General features: G+C 26.0%; 2 protein-coding genes across 3 annotated transcripts; one reads left to right on the top strand and one right to left on the bottom strand.

Moving 5' to 3' along the window:
* Positions 1-144: 144 nt before the first annotated feature.
* On the bottom strand, positions 145-4,191 carry LOC126844805 (uncharacterized). Its single transcript, XM_050583222.1, has 6 exons — positions 3,888-4,191; positions 3,681-3,773; positions 3,199-3,323; positions 2,884-3,079; positions 453-546; positions 145-154 (listed from the first exon to the last, which is right to left on the bottom strand). The coding sequence occupies exons 1-6, from the start codon at positions 3,943-3,945 to the stop codon at positions 145-147; spliced, it is 576 nt and encodes a 191-aa protein (XP_050439179.1). The 5' UTR covers positions 3,946-4,191.
* A 769-nt stretch (positions 4,192-4,960) lies between these two features.
* Positions 4,961-15,964, top strand: LOC126844228 (protein FAN-like). 2 transcript variants are annotated; one of them, XM_050582248.1, is made up of 18 exons: positions 4,962-5,200; positions 5,991-6,185; positions 7,204-7,297; positions 7,468-7,581; positions 8,916-9,098; positions 9,269-9,340; positions 10,229-10,419; positions 10,489-10,651; positions 10,729-10,883; positions 11,920-12,098; positions 12,176-12,307; positions 12,387-12,560; positions 13,521-13,806; positions 13,892-14,122; positions 14,467-14,555; positions 14,621-14,762; positions 15,485-15,594; positions 15,783-15,964. In XM_050582248.1, exons 1-18 carry the CDS (start codon positions 5,184-5,186, stop codon positions 15,872-15,874), a joined length of 2,619 nt encoding a protein of 872 aa, XP_050438205.1. In that variant the 5' UTR covers positions 4,962-5,183; the 3' UTR covers positions 15,875-15,964. The 2 variants fall into 2 exon arrangements, 1 of the variants encoding a protein (XP_050438205.1); XR_007686555.1 differs by lacking the exon at positions 15,783-15,964 and having other exon boundaries at positions 4,961-5,200; positions 14,655-14,762.
* The last annotated feature ends 179 nt before the right edge of the window (positions 15,965-16,143 follow it).

The raw sequence follows: 16,143 nt of genomic DNA on the forward strand, positions 1-16,143 counted from the left end.
CGCTTTTTTCATTTGGTTTTTTTCTCTAATCTATGTAAATGTAGTTACATACTGTGCAATTATAGCCGCACATAAAAAATAAGCACAGGTGGTTTCACTTTTTTCTACGGTTGCATATAAAAATGCAAATGTTATTTAACATTTTTATACAGAGCTGTATAAAGAGTTTGGATTTAAATTCCCAATAATTTTAATTATCATTAGAAAAAGTGTATACAATTTTTTTATAGCAACAATAAAAAATATGTTATTGGGCGATACTGTGAATAATACAAACTAAACCATATTCTTTGTTTAAAAAAATTATATTAGACAAATAATGTTTAATAACAAAAACAGAACATTAAAGCTATTATTTTTATTTTTTATAACATGTTATAAATAAAAACCTATAGTTAAATTATAGTAAATTAATAAATATATTACCTAAATTATAACAATTTTTGGATCAATATTTATTTATTTTTTCATATATATTTCTTAACTTAATCAAATCTTTACTCAAGAATGTTATACTTTTTAAATCTTTATCTTCTATTAATTCCTCTGAAAAATAAGAAGATAGCTAATTAATTAATACATAAATAAAATGCAATAAAACATAGATAGGTAATGTTATCCAAAAGGTACAAATCTAAACCTCATAAGAACCAACACATCACTAACAACATCTACTAAGTTTTCACATGTTTTACTACAAATATTTTTTTTTTACTTTTTACATCCATTTAATCGCTTCATTTGGGGCTAAGAGTCAGATGGTAAAGATTTGGCAATTTTTAGGAATTTTTAAAGCTGGATGCCGACCTAATGCAAATCCTAACAAGAAACAGGTAGGCATTTATCTCCATAGAAGCATATTATATATATATATATATATATATATATATATATATATATGTATGTATTTAAAGATTTTAAAAATCCTTCTAACTTTTAAATTAAAAAATGGATGACTCAAACATATTATAGTAGAGTTGACCCTCGTCCTATATCAAAAAGCTATTGATAACTTGTTATATAAGTGATAAAAATTACTTTCAAAACCACATTTCATAAATTACCTTATAAAAATAATAATATATATTGGACCCAAAAAAGGACATTTTTTTATAGAACAATAAAGGACTTACATACAAATCAGCGTTATACCAGAATTCATCATCTCGTTCATAGTTTCATGTGAATAGATTTTATCTTCCTTACATATTTTCTCTCTTAATATATACCTAAATTGGTGTTATTTTTTTAATTATTGGAGAAAAAATTTGTTAATAGTCAACATTTTTTTTGTCTCTAATAGATAAAAAAATTATTTGACAAATTTTATATAATTCAAAATAAACATTTTGATTAATTTCTATTTATTTAAAATGTTATGTTATTTTACGTCCCCTACTTAAAAACTGCTAGTTAGCCTTATTAAACTTTAATCATAACGCAAAACTGAAAAGTTATTAATTATTAATTATATCATATAAGTTATTAATATGATGTAATAAGTTTTTTTGTGTACGTTTTTACCCATTTAGTCTTACTATAACTTTATGAAAAGTGTTTGGATCTATTCGAAATTTTTATTTGTCGTTTTCTTATTGAATAATAGCCTTGAAAGCCAATTTTACTACTTCCCTTCAAAGAGTGTCCACTTCTGTTTTTAATTGTATGCGTTAATTATTAAACTTATAGACTGAAATATGAACATATTAATAGTACATATTAAGTCTATCATGTATTACATATCCATAACATAACAATTCTAAAAATAATAATTAGGATTTAGGTGTTTCTTTTAAAAAAATTGGCTCAGATTCAAATCATATCAAATCCACCGGATGATTTTTCATTTTTGTACTTTATTAAACACAATTCTATGATTTAAAAGGTGAAATTATTTATTTTTAGGGCATTACGAACTTAAAAAACTTCCAAACGAATGGAGCAAAATTAGTCGAATTAACATATTTCTATGAAAAAAAATTATCAACAATAATTAAACAAAAGAAAAAAAAATATGAATACTATATAAAATTGTACAATAGGGCTTCAATAAAAAATGTGTGCTTTATTTTAAGCGAATAGAATTAAGAAAAAATTTCATTCAAAAACTGATTTGTTGTTTTTGAATACAAAAAAAAGTTTAAAATACTTCATAATTTAATTTAAAAAAAAAAAAATTGAAAATGTTTTAATCTTCTTTCGCTGTTCAAACATTTTATCTAGACAATGATTTTGTTAAATGGACATTGTCATATAATATCCCTTGTAGCACGAGACAATTCAAATGATACTTTTATTCATAATATAAAATATATATTTCTTTTGACATTAATTATTTTATTTAATAAATTATTTGTTTTATTTTTTTGAAAGTAAACATTTTTTAGTGTATTATAATCCGTTACGCAGTTAGTATTTAAATACTTCTTCAACAATACTATATAATCTTAAATCTCATAATTGGATTCAATAATTACAATAGCTTTTACTGGGGAAGTGTGGTTGAAATGATAATTTATGAACACATTCACAAATAAAAGTAAAGAATAATTTTCACCATCTCTTGTGAAATTGGTTGATTTGTAGATAAACCTAATGTTCGTCTTTCATTTATAATCATCAATATTTAGATTTTATAAATTATGTGTATGTCATTATGCATGATGGTAGACATCTAATAACTTTTATTTTGTTTTATTTTACTATATAAATATTTACCTAATTAAATTTTATGTTTAAAAATATGATATTGCTTTTATATATTTTGTATTTAAGTGGCAATTAGGATAATAGCTTTTGTTGTTGGTTTACATGTGTTGGTTTTTACGTTTTTTTTAGGTTGGACACATAAATATGCTTCTGATTCTATTAAATGGTACTTACTAATTTCAAAAATTATATTTGGTGAAATTATATTTTCTTTATCCATTGCTTGTAATGTAATACTTTGAGTTCTTGTAATTTTTCTTAGTAAATCACATGTGGCATGTAATCTGTTCAAGATAACTACTTGTGTTTGAACTTTTAAAAATAGTTCTGTTATTCTACTTTTTAATAATTCAACCAGTGACTGTAAGTTCTAAAACATATTTATACATGAAAAACATTATATACATATTAGTAAGTGTGTTATATAATCTAAATTAATTATTTAGTGTCATTGATTGTATTATTATATTTTAGTTTATACAAATTTACTTGTAGTTGTAATGAAATTTCATTGATAATAATTTCAAGGTTCTCAATCCACGTTACTTGGTTCAATAAATCTTCATGGTTTTTGTAAACTTGGTGACATATCAGAGTTTCCATATGCATTAATCCTAGAATTTTAATTTCATTTAATTAATGTCATAAGTTATATAAAAATTTTAATTGATTTTAGCAACAAATAAATAATAAGCAAAAAATATTATTTATCTTAATTAAATTAGATGTCTGTTATAAAAAAAATATATTTAATAGTACACCACACCATCAATTTATTAAAGAGCAGAGTGTATACAAAATCTTAATTTAGAGGTTTAATTTTAGTGCATATTTGTTAATACAGTAATACAAATGCATTATTTTTGCTTTAAAAATACATGCGGCAACTTCTTAATACTAAATGCAATAGTAAGTCCTTAAAAAAATTAGCTACATGATAAATTTTGGGACGAGAATACAATCATCAATACCTTTATTTAGTTTTTTGAGCTGTTCGTCAACACTTAGCAGTGAACAAATTCCTTTTGACTTGTCATTTAATACTGTAAACTGCGAGAGATATTCTAAAAACAAATTTTGAATTAGAAGACATTATTAGTTTTTACTATATTACAATACAAATTAATGTACTATATTTTAATTTGATAAGTAATTCAATATATAAAGTGGAATTTTACCATCTTCTCCTAATACTGATAAATTATTTTGCGAATCAACACAATTTACCAAAGACATTTTTCAAAAACTCAAAAATGTATTTAAAAATGTAAATTATATTAGATAAAAAATATAAAACACAGAGAACGATAATATTCTAGTTTGTTGATAATAAAATACTATCTATTGTTTTTTTAGTTTACATTTACTTGGCTAATTTATTATTAGGTTGTATTCAGCACTTGGTGGTACATTATTTGCCAATTGCCATTTCGACAAATGGTATAAATTATAATATAAGTTTTTAAGTAATGCAAAATGATAAAAATGTAAATAAATATAAAATATAATTATCAGTTTTAATTTTTATCAGTAAAAAACAAATTATGTTTATTATTGATAAAAATCGTATATATGATTGGCTAGGGCGCAATTTTGCTAATATAAGTACACACTATTTTGTATGATTTTGTAGTATATTAATTGTAAAATAATTTAGATCACTGGGAGGCGAAAGCTTGCAGTGCTAATTTCAAAACCAAGGTCCAAGAGTGTTCAGCACACCCCAGAGTAATCTATATTATACTCTTATGGCACACACATCCTTCTAAATAATATCATTTAAAATTATTCCCCATATAATGATTCAAAATTAAGTCCATGACATAGGTACTAATTTTACTTTATCACGATTAAGTCTACGAACTATGAAATTAGTAAATTTGTTGGCTAGATTTTAATATTTTTTATAATCATATAATAAGCATTGTTCCGAAAATGTCAAAAGCAAACTAATATATATTTTGAGGCTCCATTATGATGCTACAATATACCTAATTAATAGTTTTTAATTGTTACCACTTGTAACAAGTCCATATATTATATAGTTTATAGTTCTTACAATCAGTAACCATCATAATGTAATATTTAATTAAAGAAGTAAACAGTGCATAAACGTCAGCCAGTCGCCAGAGCCCAGAACAAATAATACTATTATATTAATGATAAAACATCGTTGATAACATAATCTTAGTAATTTTATCAGTTACAATTATTATTGTTCGTAAGTCGTTAGTCATAACGTACAGACTACAGAAACAACGTTAGAAAGTGAGAGTTTTTATTTCATGTAATTATTACGTTATTTTATAATATTAGTTATCGTAGTACATTCTTTTAGTTATTTTGTGTGCTGCAATTTTCTTTAAAAATGTCATTTAAATTCAATATATTTGTATTAACTTTCAATTCAATTGAGAATATGTCATAAACGGAATGTAATTCAATTGCTAATTCAGTAATAAACAAAATACATAATGGAAACAAAAGAAAGGTACCTAATTTCTTTTATTATTTAAAAAAAAAAAAAAAAAATTACATGTTATACTTATGTTTTCTAGTTAGGGATGAAGTCGGTATAATGTGTTATTTGCGGGCAATGTAGTAGTTTTAGGGTTAAACAATGGAGAATATCATTATTAAAACGGTTGTTTGAGAACAGGAAGATCTAAAATAGAATATTCAGATTTGAGAATGGTAGGGTAGGTATGTAGGGTAAACTAAAATTAAAATCTCATGAATGGAAGTTTGTAATGCCCTTTGAGCTACAATGGCTTCACATAAAAAACGTTTCGAAATATATTACTTATACTTAATAACTTTTGTATAATCTACTTAAATAAAATTTATCCTCTTGTAAAAAATTAACAAGTTTTTGTTATTTCCATTTTGGTAAATTTATCTTGTACTCACAATTTTAAAGGAAAATTAATCTTACGTACAAGTGTAGTATACTTAGTTCACAGGTGAATTTAACAATTTATCTAGGTAGCAGGTATAAAAAAAAAGTATAGATATCTTGTTTTTTCTTAACCATTAGTGTATTGACTATTGAATAAGAACATATTAAAACTGATAATATAATAAGCACACAAACAAAAAATATTCTTTTTCTTTAAAATAAAAATAATAATTGTAGAGGAAATTCAGTTTTAAAAATTAAAACTTGGCATTTTTAATGCATAACATCATTAACCCTAATAATATTTGAAACTCTTTATAGTAGAATAATAAGAAAAATGTGAAAATTTGAATTCTAATTTTTATAAATTGTGATATTATAGATTTTCATTGTTACTACTAGAACCAGGAGAATATTATTTTGAAGACTATATTGCTTCATTAGCATATGCTAATAACAGCCCATGGCTTTGTGGACGACTCAAAATATGTTCACTATCTTTGGTTTTTGATCCAAAAGATCACTATAAACCAATTATGAAAATTCCTTTTACACAGTGTGAAACAATATCTAAAAGGTATAAATTCGTTATTTAACAATAAAAATAAGAAATAATTTTTTTATATTACATGTACGAGTTGTGCCAATTAAATAACAAGAATTTGGTTCGAGTACCTCAAGTTGTAATGCTGATGCCATCAAAATAAGTTTTTCATGAAAGTCTTGGGCTGTTACACCAGTAACAGTCTACCAAGTTTGATTGTGATCAGAATTATATTTTGCGCTCTACAAGTTTTCGAAGCTAGAGGTGTTTTGATGCTGTGTCGGAAAAATGAGTGATACGGAAAAATAGAAATAAATCGTTATTAAAGTTTCTTGTAAAATCTTACGAAATATTGTCCAAAATTTTCCAAAAATTAATACATGTATTTGGTAATGGGTGTCTGACACAATCTTGTGTGTAAGAATGGGCTGCACGTTTTGCGTTCATTAATCGTTGGAAGACAATACGAGGCCAGGATCTATCACCATAACAAAGCACCTGCTTACACAGCGATTGCAGTACAACAGTTTTTTACCAGAAAAAAACATTGCAATGCTCACCATAAACCATCCTATGGTCCTGGTCGTCTGACTCCCCTGGTCTTCTAGCTATTCCCCAAGCTCAATGAACCAATATGAAAGGCCATCGTCATGAGGAATTATTAGAGGACATCAAAAGTGCTGTAACGCTGGCTTTAAAAGGCTTAACTCCCCAGGCCATTTAGGGGAAATTCCAGAAATGGGAAGAGTACTGAAACAAGTGCATCAGACTCGGGTGGAGAGTTATTGAAAGGGTATGGGCGCACAAGTCCATGTAAATGATAAATAACTTATTAAAATTAAAATTTCTTGTTATTTAATTGCCACACTTGGTAAACTTCAAATTTAACACATGCTTACATGCATTTTACGTGTGCTTGACAATTAAATGTAAATGACAAAATTAAATTTTTAAATATACATTTTATGTATATACTTTTATAAGTAATTTAGATTGTGCTAATCATTTTTTTTCTTGGTAATAATAATCGAGTTTAAGCTATCATTTTTAGCATGGATGATGAAAAAAATACAATTATTATTGTAAGCAAGCAATACATTGGAATGTTAGAGCACAATGTTTTAGAGCCATATAAATTTGTTAATGTAAGTAAATAGTTATTAATATAGTCATAATTATAAAACACTTACGATAAAAATAATGTATTCTAGTAATTTTCTTATTATTTACTCAAGAATTAGTTGTTTGTATGCAGAGTACCATCTTGTTTAGATTAATAAAATATAATAAGCCTTTTGTTTTATTTTCATTTAAGGAGGTTTCTGTATTTAAAATTAATTTAAAGTATGCCAAAATTGAAGATTGTCTTTCTCTTATATTACAACTACACAGAGCATCATCATTACAAACTCCGGAACATAGACATATGGTAAGATAAATTGAGATTGTATTAAAAAAAAAAAAAACATAATATGAATGGTTGTGCTGTTAAAGATACAGTTTATTATTTTAATTAAAAGGCTCCAAATGCTAATTATTTAGAAGAAGTAATTAGAAGAAATTTTTGGAAAATATTTATTTTAGTAGATTTTGGTAATAGATTATGTCGGCTTAATACATATTATCAAGGTAATACTCGGGAACGGTAAACTAGAAAGGAAAATTAGGAAGGATAAAAACAATGAATGTCATACCTTCTACTATAGGACTTTCAAATGAAAGAACTCATCATTTTCACGACGAAATTATAACACAAAAAATTTAACAATTTGGAACAGGAGCTAGACATTTGCTACTACTGTTACTAAATCCATGCCAACAAAGAAAATGCGTACCCAAAAGCTGGAGAAAATCCAATGTAATAGCTCTTTCAAACAAAAAAAACGAACCAAAATTCTACTGACTCATGTGCTTGTTATGTCACACTTATAAATTATATTAGAGAATAGTCATAAGCTGTGTAAAAACTCAAATAGACAAACAAATTACCCACATTTATTATATTATTGTTTTGTTGAAATTTTATAATCGGTCTCAAAAAGAAGATCAAAGTAATTTATATAACATTATGGTATAATTTTTAATTGTAGCTATAGTTTTATTGGAACAAAACGACTTTAGGAAAAACAATGACATTGCGTGTAGAGTGTCAGATTTTTAACATATGTTTTTTATTATATTTAAAAGAGGAAGACTTCTTACAGTCTAAAAAAATGTCTAATAGTGTAAAAAGTAAACATATATTCGAAACATTAATCTCTTATTACAAGACATGGGAATTAAATTTTTTTTAATTTAAGATCTATCCCACATTTTTCTGTGATTTAATGGGGAAAATTGTTTATAATTTAAATGTAATATTTATTATAGGATTTGAAAAAATAATTTATAAAAATTAAAATTGTTATGTTTAGAAAATATCGTTGAAATATTTTGGTTGTTGCAACATTTTATTTCCTGCCTAGTGCATGTTATGTCTCCTACATGATATTATAATCTAAAAACAGTTTAACAATATTGGTAAAAACTTAATATTATTAAAATATAAGTATATAATTTACTGTATGGGATACAGAATTTATAAAATTTTCTTATTTTAAACAAAAAACAATTTTTAAATTTGATTATACTTTACAATTCTTTAATATTTGTTTCGCCACAAAGGATGGTTTTGAGTTTGAAAACTACCCCCCTTGAGTAAATCAATAAATACATAACATCCCTATTTTTTATTAGGAATAAAATTATTTAAAATATTTACAGGCTGCAGCAATAGCGTATAGTAGACAGTCATTAACTAAATTTGATCCTACATGGTTGGAACTTGGAGAAAATATAATAATGGAAGTAGTGGGCCAAAAAATAACACCTTTAAGCATTAATCCAGGCCGAATTGTGTTAACTAGTGTCCATGTATACTTCCAGCCGTTCAATAACATTGAGGTGGTAAGTCAAATTTATTAATTATACTTTACTTTTAAATAAAAAAGGTCATTAAAAAAATTATATTTTGAATTGGTCGTAAGTGTTGTCATTAAACAATTACAAAACGACCACTTAAATTGTAAAACACTTGCTTACTTCGTATATTATTTAGTTAAATTTTATCATTCCAGACTCTGTATTTAAAAATTAAATTGTCCGAAATAAAACGTATTATAAAAAGAAGATTTCTTTTACAACAAGTCGTAAGTATATAATAATTATAAAATCATTACTTTATTTTATTACTAAAATATAGTATTTAGAAGTTTAATTTCCAACTGGTTAAACAATACTGTTTTTTTTTTTGTTCTCATAATTTTTTAATTGGTTGAGGTACTTTTGGGAGGTGATTCTATGTATATTTTTAAACACTTTAGTGTACAGACATTTTAACGATGACTTTTAATTGAGATTTGATTGCTTTCTAGAATTTTCAAAAATGTCTTGTACTTTAATATATTGCAGGATAAGTAAAGTGAAAAAATATATTGGTGCTGAGTGACTACGTTGGGAAATATATAATTAACAGCTGTATGTATCCAATGACTTACTATTGTAGTTTGCATGACACTATTCGTAAAATATTAGTAAATAGTTTCATAACCACTGAAGTTTGATACACGTTTTAATTCTTTAAAATGAAAATTATATAATTAATCATTTTTTACCAAGGGAAGGGCATGTATAACTATTACTTAAAACTGATATCTAAATTGTTCCTTGTATATAATTTCCATTACATTTTGTTGTTGATTTTCTTCATCCCCTACAAATGTTTTTGGCCAGCCAAAATAGTTAAATTTCTCTTATAAAAATTAATATATTGTTAATTTTTTTTCGGTGTGCAAATCAAATCAAAAACTACTTTTTGGGATGCTACTACATACTGCACTTTTATTTGTTTACACTTATGTAGTTTGTTGTTATTAGAAGTGCTTGTAGATCTAACTATCACAAATTAATGTAATTAGTTAACTAACACATTTTAAATAATATTTTAGCAAAATAACGATTTGGAAAACGTTTAAAGTAATAATAATTAATTAATGTTTTACCTGTATTAGTTTCTTTAAAATTTGGTTTATTTTCAGGGTTTAGAATTTGAGTACGAGAATACACAATTGTATTTGACATTTAAAAACAGTGAAATAAGAGACAGTCTTTACAACTGTTTGTTAAATCAGACTAAATTGAATATGGAAAAATGTGATAGGTGTATTATGACATTAAAATGGCAAAACGGAGCTATATCCAACTTTGAGTACTTACTGTACCTAAACAGGTAATACAGTTAAACTTTTGAATGATTTTATATTCTTAGTAATATACTACTGTTCTATTTGTGTTGTAGTTTGGCCGATAGAACATTCAATGATCTCACACAATATCCAGTGTTTCCATGGGTAGTAGCAGATTATTTATCACCCACCTTAGACTTAAATAATTCAAAAACGTTCCGTGATCTTACTAAGCCAATTGGTGCATTAAATCCAGAACGCTTATTAAAACTAAAGGTTCTGTTTTGTGTTATTTTACTTAATTGTATTGAGTAATGCTTATTATGATTCATTTTTTTTTTTTTTTTTTACAGGAGAGATACTATGAAATGAATTCCCCTAAATTCTTGTATGGATCTCATTATTCAACTCCTGGATTTGTTTTATTTTATCTGGTACGAAAGTATCCTCAGTATATGCTTTGTTTACAAAATGGCAGATTCGATCATCCAGATCGGATGTTTAACAGGTATGAGCGATATTTAAACTTTTCACTATATATTAATATTTAAGTACAATTTTAGTAAATTAAGATTTTTAAACGTGCGATAAAATTTTTCTTCTTAATAAAACATTTTTATCCTTTTTGGTCTCATGCAATGATATTTTTTTCGTCTAGATCAACAACAACATTTTACTACTAGATCAATTTCTTAATGTATACAGTATACAATCAATAAATCAAATATAATATGTTGTACACGTACACCACTATATCAGTCAGGCTAAAAAATTATAAACTTCAACCCATTTAAAATTGAGAAAAACCATCTAAAAATGTACGTAATATTTTTAAAGAAATGGTAATCCTAAAACTTACTTCTATTTTAATATTATCTCATATTTACAATTTTCCTCTTCTTCTTTTTTTTTTTTTTGGCTAACCATACACCTTCCACCTCCCACAGTAGCTGTCTACGTCGGAAAACGTCTATAAATCCCTCTTCCCTAATCTTTCTAACTTGTTTTACTATTTAAATTTTTTCCTTTTTTTCAACATCTAACCATTCCAATCTGTTGTCTCTCTCATTATTCATGCTTTTGGTGTAATCCTCAAATTTCCTATTTCCATATTCTCTCTAAATTATTCGCTCTACACATCTTCCATTTTTCTTTCATGTCTCTTATTCAGTGACCAACACTTCCATACATCATTGCAATTCATACAACTGTTTTATACAAATTTACTTTTTACTCTAAATAGTGCTTTTCTATTAAATAGCCTCTTTTTTTAACTTATCCTCCTAATGTACATTTTTCTACTTGCCACTTTTTTTTTTTTAAATTCCATAATTTCCATACACAGCTGATCCAAAATATCCAAATAGGTACTTATATTTTTTTCTACTTTATTTAACACTGACCCTCTAAACATAACCACTTCTATCTGGGCAACCTGTATAGTAAAATTATTTTTTAACATAAGTAAAATAGCATACATCAAATTTAGTTGATATCATAAGTTATTAAGAAAAAACTTGTTTTTACTTTGGTATATTTTATAGTATTTCAGATGCATGGCGAAATGTGCAAAACAACATGTCAGATTTCAAAGAATTAGTTCCTGAATTTTATGATGTTAGCCAAAATGGAGATTTTTTAATTAATAAGTATGGTATTGATTTTGGGTATCGACATGATGGTCGAAAGGTTGGTGATGTTGAATTACCAAAATGGGCTGCTAGTAAGTGTGAAAATTTGTTTTGTTTCATAATTATCATTTTTTTTTTTTTATGTGTTCTTACATCTGTTTAAATTTAGGTCCATCTGATTTTATATCGAAATTGCGTCAAGCATTAGAATGTGATTACGTGTCTAATAATTTACATCATTGGATTGATCTAATTTTTGGATACAAGCAAAATGGCGCTGAAGCTATAAAATCTAATAATGGTAAGATTTATAATTAAACTAAAATTATTTAACTGAAATTAAAAAAAATTTAATATATGTAAAAATGTTCTATGTTAAGTGTTTTACTACTTATGCTACGAGGGAGCAGTTGATTTAAATAACGTTCGAGACTGGTACCAAAGACATGCTTTAGAAGTACAAATAATGGAATTTGGGCAGATACCAAAACAAATTTTTGAAAAACCACATCCACCCAAAACATGTTCACTCAGTAGAGATTTTGGACAGCTAGGTAAAAATAAATGTATTTATTACTAGAACCTGGATGTTCATGTTTATTTTGAACAAATATGTATACCGTTACTTGTAGATTATAATTGAGGTATTCTCTGGGCAAAGAGCCTATTTGTAAAATGATGGTTAAGAAAAAGCCAAATAAAAGTTTTCAATAAATTTTTTGAAAATAATTTTGTCTTTAACAAATGTATTAAAAAGTTCATTCGTGGATTTATAATATGATATATGGGTTTTTTAAAATGAGGACTTCATGTGCTTTTTTTTTCTATAAAACAAGAAGTTTTCCTAACAAAACAAAACACATTTTTAAATTAACAAAAATGTATATAAAAATACATAAACAAGATAAGCTTAGCAATCGCTGGGTCTGGAGAACATCTCATATTTAAACAAAAATATATTTTTCCAACTAACTCGAATTACTGTTATAGCTCATATCGATAGACTTATGCCATATTACAATGTTCACTAAATTTTTAAAGTACTAGTTATATTATATTTAGACAAAACATTTTAACGCTAGGTTTTTAAGCTGCTTTATCAAAATTTCAATGAATAAAAAAAACATGTACACATGTTATTTAGTAAAGTTTATGTTTTCTTTTGCTAAACTTCGGCAGAAAGAAATCATAAAGAAATGGAATTCTGCTAAAACCACATCTGGAATTAAGCAGCAATAAACGCAGCTAAACTAGAGTTAACCAATGTGTCACATCATAACCCTATATTGTATATTGTTAAATTGTCATATTTTTAAAATATGCAGTAAATATCTTGAAAAATATACAAATAATTGAAGAAAACAAAAATCAAAATTCTGAATTTTAGTTATTTATTAAAACCTTACAAACTAACATCCAGGCTTTATTGATTACATAATTATTGTTTACCAATATATTATAAGATAGTATAAAGACTTTTAACAAATGATTTTATATTTCATATTTTGTTTTAGGTCTGTCGTCGAAATTAGACCAATATTGGAATTGGAATAATATCAACTTAACAAAATGGTTTACAACTACAGCACATAAAGATATTGCTAGTAGTGTGAAATTTTGTAACGATTCACATACAGTTTGGTCAGTAGGACACGATGCAATGCTGAAAGTTCACTGTTTATCTACTAAAAAGCAAATTCGTAATGTCACCATTCAACGATTTCCAGTTAAATTTAATGACATCGTTTTACCATCAAAACATCCCTCTACAGCTTTAATTGCCACAATGCATGGGTCTTTGTAAGTACAGTATTTACTGACAACTTAAGCTATCGTCATTGATAAGAAATACGTAAAATAATGAATTATTATATTTTTATTTCAGAATTGTTTACGACATTGATTGTTGTCGCGTAACTGATGATTTTAGAGCACATGAAGATTCTATAACTTGTTTAGCCTTGGCGAACAATGGTTATTTAATTACTGGTTCTACTGATTGCTCTGTGCGTATCTGGGAAACTCCACTAGCTCCATGGACACGTCTTGAACTAATTGAGTCATTAAAAGCTGAATTAGAACATGAAAATAAAGTTTCTTGTGTGGCTATTTCTAAGTAAGCCAATTGAAATAAATTATGGTACATGTTTCCTTTTTTAAAATTATGTACCTTCGTTTGTAATTTCCTGTAAAATGGATTTTATTTTAAAATATACTTACGTAATTTAGTTTTTATGTACAAAAATTAAACATCATTTACAAAAAAATGTATAATTCTTTATGACAGTTTGTTTAACTAATATGCAAGCGCTATACAGGCTAATATTCATCTGTGCTGTGTTCGCTCTCTCTGCAAATCCTCAGACATTGTCATTTAATTTTTCACTCTATACATCACATAAAACAAATAAAATTATTAAGTTATGTTTGGAAAATAATTGTTTATAATTTTATTTTTAGGAATGACAAACTTTTAGCTACTGGTACTAGTAATGGTGAGATTTTTCTCTGGTCTTTTTCAGACTTTTCATTTATACAGCAGTTACCAGGTAAACTTTTTAATATATCTTGACATAACATTAAATGTTTAACTACTTTTGTTTGTTTATTGAAGGACATTTAAATTGTGTGAATAATTTGTGCTTTAGTCCCGATCATTCAAAGTTAATATCATGTTCAGATGATTGTAGTTTTAAAGTATTTGATTCTATGAGCGGATTAGAAGTCTATACCAATACACTTCAATGGCCGTTAAAGTAAAGTATACAATAAACAAATTATTTTTATGTCAGTAGCAATTTAGTAATTACTGGACATTTTTAATTAAATGTCATATTTGTATGTATATATATATACATGTGAAGGGCACAGGGGAAAAAACGGTAATAGTCACATTATGAAATTTTTTTTTTTCAATTTATGCCATTAATTGTTTTTGTTTATGTCAATAAATTGTTTAAAAAAATACATTTATTATTAGAGTAGTATTTAATGTGATTCTTTTTGTTCCTATGTATGAGGGAGAGGAATTCACGAACTTTGTTTTTGCTATACTCTAAAATGTTCATAATGTGACTACTACCGTTTTTCCCATGTGCCCATCATGTTTATGTGCCACTCCATTCCTATGAACACTTATTTATATGTTTTTTAAATTTGTATTTCTGATTTATTACACACCCCCCCCCCCCCACCAATTCCAAATAACCAGAGCTTTTGTGTGGTAGGAGTCGACAACGGCTGTTACACAACGACATAAGAGTTAAACCCAATACCACTTGTACCAAAATCAACTCCTTATATATAAATGTTTGATTATTGATAGTACAATATCTACACACTTAGTATACAATGTTTTTAAGAAAAAATATTTTGTTATGTTATCTAGAAAAAATTTAATTCTTAATAATAAAAGTTAAATAAAATAATTTGTACGCAAAACATAAACATTTAGTAAATATATTTTTTTAAATTTTAGATGTCTTACGTGGGATGGTTATCATGTGTATATCGGTGATCAAAATGGCACTTTGTACTTCTGGGATTTAGAAAAGTTCCTGCTTGTTAAAGAAATACATGCTCACGATGGTAAATAGTTTAAAAATAGTAATTGAAAATTATTAATGTTTTTAGTTTTACTGATGTAGTTCAATACTATATTTTTAATTTGTGTTTATTAGTTACATCTGTGTTAGTCAGTAGTCATTAAGTAATATCATGAGTATATATTTTACTCAATGGTATTATTATTTCAGTTTTTTTTTTTTTTTTTTTAGGAGCTCTTCTAGCCATAGACGTGTTTAATGATGGTAGAATAATAGCTACGGCAGGTCATGACCATTTTATTCACTTATGGAAATTAGTATAATTATTGTGATATTTTATAAAATCTATTTTTACTTACCAAAACTTGTTCACTATTATTTTATAAAAACTGAATTTAAAAAAAAAGTTATATCTTTGTTAAATGTGTTACTATATCTAATACATTTTGTATTTTTATGTTTTATATATATATAAACGTGTACATTTTTTTAAGATAGATCAACATAATAAATAGGTATCATCACAACTTTTCTTTGGGTTTCAACTTTTGCACCATGTATACAATTTGAAGCAAACCGCAGGTGATAGGGT

This window comes from Adelges cooleyi, unplaced genomic scaffold (genome assembly GCF_023614345.1).
Source record: "Adelges cooleyi isolate 19-005CV unplaced genomic scaffold, UGA_ACOO_1.1 ACOO_flye_CR_arks_rails_tigmint_CR_PRNA_651, whole genome shotgun sequence".
Lineage (NCBI taxonomy): Eukaryota > Metazoa > Arthropoda > Insecta > Hemiptera > Adelgidae > Adelges > Adelges cooleyi.

Coding starts and splice junctions, on each gene's coding strand:
- LOC126844805 (XM_050583222.1), bottom strand. CDS start 3,945: ATGTCTTTGGTAAATTGTGTTGATTCGCAAAATAATTTATCAGTATTA. Junction 3,774..3,887: donor ATCAGTATTAGGAGAAGATG/GTAAAATTCCAC, acceptor ATTTGTTTTTAG/AATATCTCTCGCAGTTTACA. Junction 547..2,883: donor AAATATAATTTTTGAAATTA/GTAAGTACCATT, acceptor CTTATTTTTCAG/AGGAATTAATAGAAGATAAA.
- LOC126844228 (XM_050582248.1), top strand. Junction 9,341..10,228: donor GATTTCTTTTACAACAAGTC/GTAAGTATATAA, acceptor GTTTATTTTCAG/GGTTTAGAATTTGAGTACGA. Junction 13,807..13,891: donor GCCACAATGCATGGGTCTTT/GTAAGTACAGTA, acceptor TTTTTATTTCAG/AATTGTTTACGACATTGATT.